The 11855-nt window shown below is 34.6% G+C and overlaps 1 protein-coding gene across 4 annotated transcripts; it reads right to left on the bottom strand.

The window, feature by feature from the left end:
- Positions 1–2027: 2027 nt before the first annotated feature.
- Positions 2028–9012, bottom strand: LOC131651950 (putative pentatricopeptide repeat-containing protein At3g05240). 4 transcript variants are annotated; one of them, XM_058921690.1, is made up of 5 exons: positions 6925–9012; positions 6295–6410; positions 5148–5201; positions 4877–5064; positions 2033–4595 (listed from the first exon to the last, which is right to left on the bottom strand). In XM_058921690.1, the coding sequence occupies exon 1, from the start codon at positions 8741–8743 to the stop codon at positions 7040–7042; it is 1704 nt and encodes a 567-aa protein (XP_058777673.1). In that variant the 5' UTR covers positions 8744–9012; the 3' UTR covers positions 2033–4595; positions 4877–5064; positions 5148–5201; positions 6295–6410; positions 6925–7039. The 4 variants fall into 4 exon arrangements, with proteins under 4 accessions (XP_058777670.1, XP_058777673.1, XP_058777672.1 ...); XM_058921689.1 differs by having other exon boundaries at positions 2034–4595; positions 6899–9012; XM_058921687.1 differs by having other exon boundaries at positions 2028–4595; positions 6295–9012.
- Positions 9013–11855: the final 2843 nt, after the last annotated feature.

The following is an 11855-nucleotide window of genomic DNA, read 5'->3' as shown; positions in this document are numbered from 1 at the left end:
TGTAGGATCATATCAGCTTGTCTTTCCCTTGGCCGATGGATCCTAAGATTTCCATTAACTTAGGTTACCTTCTCGACACCGTGAATTAAACAGAATACAACTTCTTCTAGATCCAATACTTTCAGCGAATTTAGACCCTTTAAAGTGCTTGCTTTCCGTACACTTGACGGCGTCAAGAAGACAACTCATGTTTTTGGAAAGTCCGAGATCCATCAGGAAATCGAAAGAGGGTCGTTATAATCCTACATCTAGAGGGTCAATGGAGAAGCGATACTAGTCATGAGCACCGACAAGACGATGAAGAAGTACATGTTAAGTCTAAGACTCCAAAAAGAGTCCAAATTTGTCGAAGTATTTGAATCAGGGTTCGTAAAACCTTTAACGTCCTAATGGCATAGGTCGAAAAGTTCATACAATATAAGGTAAAATTGGTTGTCAGTAAGGAAATTTATGACAAAGGGTTTCAGGAGGAAGAAATAAAGGAAAAACAAGCAAAAAACTTAAACAAGGAAACAAAAAGAGCCAATAAATTTTCACGGACCAACCGAGAGGCCAAAGGAGCATTACGTCTTGATACAAAGATTACACGTAATTAAATGTACTAATAGAGTGTATCTTGCAAGAATGCATCAACAATTTTTTTAGAGAAAAACAAGTTGAAACATCAAAACCACTTTGAGAACTTTCGGGAGTGGACAAATCTCGATGTTATCATTTCAACATGTGTAACTTCCACAACACAAACGAATGCGTACAATGTCAAAGACTTAATCAGGAAAGGATAGTTGTCCAGATTTTCTCCCTAAGACAAAATCATATCTAAGGAAAAGAGGCAAGAAGAAGTAAGCCCGCAAATGAGAAAGAGGGTAATAGTTCGAGTGGCTAAAAAACAGAGACATTTTCTATCAACTTCAAGAAAGACTCAAGGGGTGCAAAGGAGGCAAATATTAAAAGTGACCAAGTAAACGAGATTCCGCATGAAAAAAACCACGTTGGCCATGACTTAGGTGGTTTCACAGGGGTTCCCTCATAAAAGTTTTAATAGATTAAATTATACTTAAATAGTTAATAGGAGATTGAAGAGTAGCTTATAAAAGAATGATGAAAAGATATATTTTAATTTGAGGATGAATAATGTAATTTATTTATTTTTTATGGGAGGAGAATGCAATTTTTTCTAAAATAAAATTTTAATAGTTACCACAACAATATATTAAAAAAGAAAAAATTGGGGGAAACATAGTTTAACCTGGTGAAAACAATAAATAAACAAAACAATAAAACAAATATGAATTCAGAGACACACTCACACGATTGCATGGGTACACGTTCATGTGATTGTACAATTCATTATAATTCTTTTTCTAATATGTTTTTTTCAAAAAATGGATGTAAATGTATAATTTTTTCATCTTTAAAGAGCAAGTGATTGCATGAGTATAAGTTCAAATTTGCAACATCCTATTTATTCACCTTTAAGGGGTAGGTAAAATTTTGACAATTAGACTACTAGACAAAAAAAAAATAAAAATAATGTAAGATAAGCATCTCTCATGAGAGGGAAATGTAACATACTTTACATAAGAGGACAATGGATTGTGTATTTTAACACAAGAGTGGAGGGTAGTGTGATATGAGTATCTATTAAGAAGGGGAATGTCATATATTTTACATATCAGGGGATGGGAGTGTAAATTTTAACACAGTAGGAGAGAGTGATGTAATATGAAGATCTCTCAGGACTAGTGTAATTTACTTATAAATTAATAATTCGACTTCTAAGATATATTAGAGTTTAATAGACATGCATTGATAATGTAAAATAGGTTTAAATTGTCGTCTAATAAAAAAATCATCAATTTATCATGTCATCAAAATAATTTTAAAATATATGTCTGATTTGAGAGAATACACATTAACCATACATATTTTACACTAACCATACATATTCTATTTTTTCAATATCCTTCCAAACTTTGACCCTTCTCCTTTATCCTTCCATTCCCTCTTAGCTCTACCTGCACTTCATATCTTCATTAATGTCTAATTCTTTACTTCTAACAACAATTCACGATCCATAACATCTACCAAATCTTATGATCATACAACTTCATCTCAGCTTGTATTTCATCTTTGAGTACATTAAGAAATATGATATCAAGTATATCCCTTTCTTCCCTTCGTAATGGAGCCACTAACTTCTCAAATTTCTCACAAATTCCATCATTGTCTCTTCTTGTTTTAAGCTAAAAAATGACACTGGTGGAATATGCAACAGACACGATTGAAAACGGTGTTTCACTACAAATTTAAATTTCTCCCATGTACTAAATGGTGTATGATCTTCCCACCATTGGAACCAGCACCGTTTCTAACTTATCACAATTTCGCTCCTTATTGAAACAAAAATAATGTTCTACCCTCACCAGCCACAAGCAAAAGATTTGAAAGTATTACTCCGAGAATTATCGTGTCCACAAAGAATGGTCTGGTTAGAATGTCATTCAATAGTTTCTCTGTTTCTAAGCTCGGGTTTGACTAAACAAAAAGTAAAAAAATATAAACAGGAACGTAAATACATTCTTCGAAGAGAATAACTTATCAAGCATGTATCTCTCGCATCGGTGTTCATCTCTGAAACATCAACGAGACGTATCACAACCAGGTTTATCTCTAATGCAATATTGCGAGAACATCCGTATTCTCGCGTCGGCGATCTCTCACACGTAACTCAAACACTGGAGCATTAAGCTTCGACACACAGGTGATTGTCAGCTCTAAATCTATCTCTAGAGTCTAGAAGCTAATATAAATCTATCCATAATCAGAATCTGTGAGGTATATCTCTTCAACAACACAAATCCTAAACATAAATGTAAAAAGATTAAGGAAGATAACAATAACGATTTGTAAAGCAAGTTTTATATAACACTATGAGCGATAAATATACAAACAAACCCAACAAAAGAAAAATACACAAAGAGGGGAAGAGATAAACCAAACATCTCACGGGTTGTCAGTTCCGATTGGTGAAGAATCCACCTCCGATCATCCAAATGCACGGCCCGATTGTTGTTTTCTAAGCTAATCTAACATAAGAATGAAATTGATGAATTTGGGACAAATATTCCCCAAAACACAACCTAGAAAATGTGTTGAAATGAGAAATATAAACACAAAATATCGTAGCATCGTTTAGCGGACTTTCATTTATTAACACGTCAAACCGCCTCTGGAGAAAAATATTTGGTCTTGGAAAAGTGACCGCGCTAAGCGGACTTCAAAGCTCAGCTCTGCCTCTGTTATTGAAAGTGGTAGCGCGCTAGGGATTGGGCTTAGCGAGCTCTGCAGAGTTTTTCCTCTTTATTGCTCCAAAATTGCGTATTCGAAATCGTGCCTTCGACACTTTATTGTTCGATGCTCGAATATGCAACAATACCTATAAAATGAATAAAAAATGGTCAAACAGTACATAAAATGAATCAAAACTCAAGTATACTATTATTTACACAAAATGTAGGATTTTATTATAAAACCCAAAAGAATATAATCAATAAGTGCCACAAATATATACTCAAAATAATGACATTTTGACACTTAACAACCACCCATGAGAATCATCACATTTAAATACCACAATCTCCAACTTCCTTCCTCTACCGTGATACCTTAGAGCATAATTGTCCCTGCTCCAACAATGTCACGACTCCAACTCAATTGATAATGTGTCATCGCTTCCTTCATCCTTATTCTCGTATCTTCCTCATCTTCCTGGATCTCCCCCTCTTCTTTGGCGGGGACGCTCCCACTGTTCTAACATAAGATGACGAATTTGTTTCATCGTCGACATAAAATTAGTGTTCCTAGTTCACTGTATATTGACGATGATACATAATTGAAGTACTTAGTGTCTAAAACTAGATTCGAACCTGGGACCTCTAGTTAAGCTAGAAGATATACTCGTCATTTCATCCAAGTGCTACTAATATCGGAAAACTGTAACACATTAATTCTTGCTTGCTTGTGTTTATTTTGATGATAATGCAAATGTGGTACTTAAGTGAAAATGAATCTTATTATGTGAATGTGTACATCTAAAAACAATTATTCCTGATGATTTGTACGTGTTTCAGGTGCATGATCTTTGAGAAGCAGTGTAAGAGAGTTTGGAACAATTTAGGGATAGTTAGAAGATAGGAAATCGGGTGTTCTTTGTCTATGCAAGCAAACAAATGGAGAGAAATTTGTTGTTCATATTTCACCGCATATGTGAAGCCTATGATCGCATGTGTGACTGAAGCCATAAGATGAATGTCTTTGTTTTAGGTTTGTCGCATGTCCGGGCGTAGCCGAGGTGTGAGTATTTATTTTATTCATATGTATGTGCGTGTAAATAGTAAGTCCAAATGTATCAACATATCATCATCTCCTAGAAAGTTTAGGAATCGTCCTAATACTCAAGTCGATCTTCAGCTGGAAGAGGTAAATGGATACAGCAATGGTAATGTAGGGTAGATGAAATTTGAATAGTTGTGGAATAGATGCTAAAAACCGTGCAAATAAGATCACTTGAACCCGTCACCCATTGCAGCAATCTACATGATTGTTGGATCAAAATTCAAATGTCTAATTATTTAAAAGGTTAAATATCTTGTTGGTCCCTATAAATATTTCAATTTTGGCTTTTAGTCCCTATAAATAAAATATTGACGTTTAAAAGTAATTTTATAGAAACTAAAAGTCAATATTTTTTTATAGGGACTAAAAGTCATTTGTGGTAATTTTATAGGGACTAAAAATATATTTAACCCTTATTTAAATCAAATTATCACTTACAAATTGCAACAACAAATATGCATGGAATCTAATCACTTACAAATATTCATTGCTGGTGGCATTGCATGTTGCATCACAAGAGTATACTGAAACAAAGGATCCATTGGGAGAAAGCCAAAACTCACTCCCGCTTAAACAATAAACAATCCAGTAACTGGCAGAGTACGAAAAGCTGAATTATGATAATTCAGATGAGTGCCAATGATTTTACACTTGATGATTTCAAGCCTGCAATTTTAATACAAATTAACAAAACCATTTTTTGGACACTGAATTGGTAAAATTCTGCTATCAGCTTGTTTTTTTAGTACCTTGAGTGAGGTTGCCCACCAAGCAAAAGGGTGATGCAAGGAATTGTTCTATCCCTGCAATAAATTAAAGTTAAAGCAGATAACTGCGGTTAGAAAAAATATTAAACATTATAAGTTTTAGCCAACACCTTTCAGCATAGTTTGAATAAACTTTAAGACACCAACCATATAATGAGATAGTTAAAGTAAGAGATTGGACTGAGGACACAACTTCTATGGCACAAATGGTATGATGAAATGCGGTTTCACTCAAGCATCATATAGTTTCTCTTTAATTTGAGTCATCATAACAAGCTTTTGTTTACCAGTTTGGTAATTACTAATCCTTTTTTGCATTTAATGTCCCTCCACATATGTATTGTTGGTAATCAACTAAAGAGGAGGGGAAGGGAAAAAGTGAGTCTGAGACACCGAAGAATGAGAGAAAATCTCAACGGTAGTATTGAAAGTGAATGAGGAACATGATGCTCGTACTAACTCTGTAACTACCCCTTAACTATCTAACTTAACTTCTCTTATGAATCAAAATGATGAAATTAACCATGTTGTTCATACAAAGTGAATATATAGTGTCAATCTTCTTACATCAATAAACTTTAGTTATCAGAAGATGCATGACAGATTTCAATATTATTGTTTAGTTCAAATTGTTCCCTAATATGAAACTAACTAACTAAATTTCTCTATTCAAGCTCCATGATAAGTACATTTCTTATTTCCACTCTAAATTTATCATATGCATTTGTGCATAGAGCATAATATGCACAGTACAAATATACAAGGAAACTCATAGGATAACACAGCATACACTTAACAATATAATTTAGTCATTGTGGATGATACTGAAATTGAACATTGATAACCACTATCCATCCCATCCCTTTGATGATGATGTCACTTTAGAAAAAAGCTGGAAAGCATGCATTCATTCACTGACCGTGTGAAAAGGTAACACTTTTAACCATGGTTTCCTACTTGACAGTGTACACACAGTCCAAAAATTGCAAGTTACCAACCTAAACCTAAAGTCGCCAAGTAGAACACTAATACCACGGCCAATGTAGTCCCAATGATATAATCAAAACAATATCAATAATTAAAATTGAGTTAAATTTCATCATTTTTCAAAGCCACAAGCAAAACTTACCAAAGAGAACTGCAGCAGTTTTAAATTGTCTTTCACGATCCTTTGAGAAAAATCTATACTCCTCAATTTTGAGTTGCTTTGCGGCAACTGTTTTAACTTCCTTACAATAAAATCTCCTATGGAAATGAACAAAGCCGTGATTTAAATAAAGTAAGAACATTCACACGAAGAAAATATCTTATCAAGAAGTTCAAAAGTAATAAATGCAGTCAAAATTTGACAATGTCTTGTCACAAGAATCAAATTCAAGATGCTAAGGCTCCTACTCCTCCAATAACAAATTACCGGAGCAAACTACATAAATTTTTAATGATGTTAGCTGATGGCTAGAAGGAACCTATAAAATTAACATTAAATCGCATAAGATGAAGTAAATTATAGGTATTTTCCAGCATAGGGATATTCTCATTGGAATTTGTGATGTAGTCTATGTTAATTTGCAATTAGAATCTTAAATAACAGCATATTAACACATGATGTAATATTCTAAAAGGTATGTATGTCCATCTCTGTATGTTGGTCTGTGTATGGTAAGGGTATATGTTTTTGAACAAGAACAAGTTTTCAATGACAATTAGTTCAAGAATATCATCAGTGTTAAGACCTGGATATTGATGCAAATAAACTGACCAAGGCAGCTGAAAGGAGGTGAACAAATGCTCCAGTAGACAACGGTTCCAATTTTTTCCCTTGTTGAAACTCTTTCAGCAGTCAATATTTTATAATTTGAACAAGTGAATCTTGATCACGAGGTTAACAGCTTCATTTCAACTGAACTATGACCAATTGTCTTTGCAATCCTTTTACACTGCATCGTTTTCCTAGTCATATTTACTTCTTCCCATCTTCCAGCATTAGCGTATATATTAGATAGAAGAACATAAATTCCACTTTGAACAGGTTTCAGTTCTGTCAGTTGTACTTTCACTTGACTGGCAACTGAGATGTTTTCATGAATCTGACAACCATTCAAAAGAGCACCCCATATGGCAATATTTGGTTGTATTGGCATTGTTTCCATTAAACGTTTTGCTTCTCCTAAATGACCTGCCCGACTCAAAAGATCAATCATGCAACTATAATGCTCCCTTTCTGGCACTATACCATACCTCTTTGTCATCATGTTAAAATGTCTTTGAGCCTCTTCAACCAATCCAACATGACTACAAGCAAATAAAACTCCAATATAGGTAATATGATCAGGGACTACAGTACTATCCTCTTGCATGATTTGAAACATACTCAATGCTTCATTTCCATGACCATGTATGGCTAAACCATTAATCATGCTAGTCCACATCACCACATCTTTCTTTTCCAAACTATTATTAAAAATCTTTTGAGCACTTCTTAATTCACCATTCTTAGCATACATGTCCAAAAGAGCAGTAGCAAGGTCAATATCTGTTGCAATATTGCTTTTCAATAGATAAGCATGAACCGTTTCTCCCAGCACCAAAGCACACTGATGTGCACAAACACTCAACACACTCAAAAAGGTAGCCTTATCAGGACAAATTCCATCAGCCAACATATCAGAAAAGAGATCAAGCGCTTCATTATACCTCTCATACTGATTATAAGCATTTATCAAACAGTTCCAAGCAACAATATTTCTCTTCGGCATTTTGTTAAACAAGTCTCTTGCAACATTCAAACTACCACATTTTGCATACATATCAAGAACAGAAGTTGCAAGAATGACATTACTATTAGACCCACACACAAAAGGATCATATCCAGCCTTACGGATACGCTCATGAACCCATCTCCCAGTATCAATATCCCTACTCCGAGCACACGCAACCAAAGCATTCACCATGGTAATCTCATTAGCCTCTACACCCGAATGACCCATATCTTTAAACACCTCCAAAGCTTCCCTCGGTTGATTGTTATTAACATACCCAGCAATCAAACAAGTCCAAGCAACAACATTCGAATTAGGAATATCATCAAACACCTTCAACCCATACTCCATATCTTTACATGAAACATACATATTGAGCAACCCCGTAGCAACATAAACATTTGCTTCAAACCCCAATTTCACTACACAACTATGAATGCATTTTCCAATACTATAATCAGCAATAAAGGAACTTGCTTTGAGTACAAATGGGAAGGTAAAATGATCAGGGCAAACCCCATTTTGCAGCATTTGCTTATACAGTAGCAAAGACATTGATGGGTTGTTAGATTTGGCATAACCTCTTATCATGGAGTTCCAGATATAAAGATTAGGGGAATGAATTTGGGTAAATAGTGAATTTGCATAATTGATGTCACCGAGTTGTGAATCAACACAAAAATCAATAATTTTGCTTAAAGGGATAATCATGGTATTAATAATTGTTGGGGTTGTGAGTATAAGAGCGTGTAAAGTTTTGAGTTGAATCATGGTTTTGCATTTTGGTATGAAAGAGAGAATGGTGTTGTGGTGAATCATGATTTGATGATTTGTGAAGAAAAAATCGAACCTTTAATTTAAGTCCCTTGAACGATAGGAATGTGTGTGGGAAGAAACTGGCTATCAGCGGCATCTGTGGAGCAAACTGCGAGTGTGCTGAGGTGAGTGAATGACGGAGGAGGTTGTGACATCGTTGAGGTTTGTTTGGTACGATGTTGTTTTTGTTTTTGCTAGCGGATTGAAGAGGTAAATGAAGTGAGTAAAGCTAGTGGATTCTTTGATGACCACCGTGTACAACCGAAAGCATTTTTTCTATTTCACACAAGGGTATTGTCCTTAGGGCAATGATTAAACATTTTTAAATAAATTTTTTTTATAGAAAATATATTATTTTGATTTTCAAGACATTAAATACGCACATTAATTTAATGAAAGTGTTATTCATTATGATGCTTAAAAAAGGAAAAAATTTAAAAATTTTTTTAGATTTTTGAATATTTTAAAAATAATATTTTGAAATATAAATATAATTTTGACATAAATATTCTATAATAATTTAAATAGTTAATACATTTTTTATATTAATTATTATTCTTTAATTATTTATGATAAATAGAGAAATAGATCAAAAGAAATAATAAAGAATAAAGAATAATATATGAAAAAAAATATAATATCAAAATTTTGTAAAAATATTAGTTAAGTAAAAATGATCTACATTCGCTAAAAAAAAATACAATGAGGGTAGTCATATGATTGTAGGTTTGTAAGATTGTTTATGGTGTTTTAGGGTTTTTGACAATAATAAGGGATTACTCGCGGAGAGTGGTGAAAAATTTTAAAAGAAAGATTTGATGTCCTCTCCAATTATGGGATCAAAGTATTTATAAAATTCCCATTGGATCTGAGCTAGAAAGAAGAGAACGATTTGCACGAGTTCCTGATCATAAATCATGGTTAATAGTAGACTTGTTCTCTCTGAAATCATGGGGGTGGGGGAGGTTCTCTCTTTGACATATTCCTACAACCAATTAGCTATTGGACACCTCATCAACTATGTATGACAGGTGAATGGGCCGTATCAGGCAGACCAAGCCTAATTGAGTGACTTCTTCCCATTTAGGTCGGCCTATCACCTCGCATCGTGAGCTCGCCTAGAGTAGAGGCAATTGGCTTATGGATTTCTCTTCCTAAGGACTAAGCAATCAATGGCAGTTAACAATTTTAAGGCTAAATTACAGTTTTGGTCCCTCTGTTTTGGGTTTTTCACGATTTTGGTCCCCCTATTTTCTTTTTAAACAGTTTTGGTCCCCCATCCCAATTTTGATGCAACTGTTCATGCACTGTTCTTGTACGGACACATACTGTTCATGTACGGACACGTACTGTTCATGCACTGTTCATGGACAAAATTGGGATGGGGGACCAAAACTGTTTAAAAAGAAAATAGGGGGACCAAAATCGTGAAAAACCTAAAACAGGGGGACCAAAACTGTAATTTAGCCCAATTTTAAGTATACGGGCGTCGAGGATTTCAAGACTCATTAAACTTGTAATTGGTGCTCTAGGATAAGTCGTCATAAGGACGCTGCTAGGTGGTAAGATAAGCGGCAAGAGGCTCAGTGATCGTCATCTTAGCTAAACCAGCTTCTTCTAATATGAGCATGGAACAGGCTTGATGAAAACAGGAGAACGGATTGCTCTATCGAATCAAGGTGGCAACACCACGGTAGACATCAGTAAGGCCAAAGATGAGCTGAAGGACCAAGCGATGATTGTTCACAGGAGCACCGATATCCCGTAATAGGTCAGAAAACATCTTCAAACGTCGACAATAAGCTAATACATTTGAAAAAGTCTCCATACAAACTCCAGAGAATTCCTGCTAAAGAGTGACGACACGTGCGTTCTGATTATCCTAGAAGAGGTCTGGCAAACGCTTCCATGCATCCAAAGCTGTGGAGCCAGGTTCTATGATGGTGGTTAGCAAGTCAACAGAAATAGTGGAATAGACCTACTGAAGCAAGGTTGCATCCAAGGTGGTCCACTGGTCATAATTGGGGTCAATGACAGGTGGTGGAGGCTTGTTGTCTGAAGGCACAATATGATAAAGGACCTGGCGAGAGCGGAAATGAACGCGAAGTAGCTCTGCTCATGTGTCGTATCGATGAGTTTCCATGTCAAGCATAATAGAAATATTATTCCTAATGTTAGAAACAGCGAGAAGAGGATGAAATTTCGGATTGGCAGAGGATGATGAAGGTGATGTCGGGGTTTCCAACTTGGTGTATTTAAAATTTAAGTGTATTTTTAAATTTAAACAACATTTTTGAAATTTTATGAAAAAAGTAATCCCTTCTTTTGTTGTTGTAGTAAGCTAGAGATTTCATATCCTCTTGATGACAACATGTGGACTTGCCCCACTTAGTAACACCAAACACTAAAAAAAAACAATTTTTTTGTTTCTTTCTTATTTATTTTCTAAATAAGTTGTTGGTGTAAATTTAAATCTCCAGCTGAAAAACAAAAGTGGACAGTGTGTCAGATGAATGAGGCGAATATATACGTCCTAAGAATTTGTATATTTCTGTTATACAAAAGAATATTTCAGTAGGCAACACCTCCCTAAGAGCACCCACATCCAAAGAACCCATTTGAGTTCTTTAAATGGACCCCACTAAATATTTTATATTATTTTATATTTTCTAATTATTTGAACAACTCCTTTACATTTTTTAAATATCCATACAATCTATCAAAAAAATTTATAAAGGGTCCCATTAAACACTACAATATACTTCAAATTTAATTTTATATTAATATTTTTACCCCAATTTAAGTGTAGGAGCGTTGTTGTGCAGAAAGACGCTTGCAAACTAAAGCACGCTACACAAAACAGATTATCCATAGTTTTCTGACATGGTTACTTAGGAATGTGTGAAAGAACGGTAAAAATTTACCGATATTCATGCTCTAAACTCCACAACATGGTCTTTCATTAAGAAAAAGTAAAACCATTATGAGTATGGTGAAGAGTGTGTTGAAAAGTAAGCATTTTCAAAAGAACCTGTCGGGTGAGGAGAGTATTAATGGAGCCCATATTCCAAATGAGTAGTAATTTGATACCAACACATCCTATTTTTGAGACAAT

The sequence above is a fragment of the Vicia villosa genome, linkage group LG2 (genome assembly GCF_029867415.1).
Source record: "Vicia villosa cultivar HV-30 ecotype Madison, WI linkage group LG2, Vvil1.0, whole genome shotgun sequence".
NCBI lineage: Eukaryota > Viridiplantae > Streptophyta > Magnoliopsida > Fabales > Fabaceae > Vicia > Vicia villosa.
The sequence above is the reverse complement of the archived record's forward strand: the minus strand, read 5'-3'. Positions and strand labels throughout refer to the sequence as shown.

Excerpts from the sequence above, each read along its gene's own strand:
- LOC131651950 (XM_058921687.1), bottom strand. The coding sequence starts at position 8,743 with ATGATTCACCACAACACCATTCTCTCTTTCATACCAAAATGCAAAACC.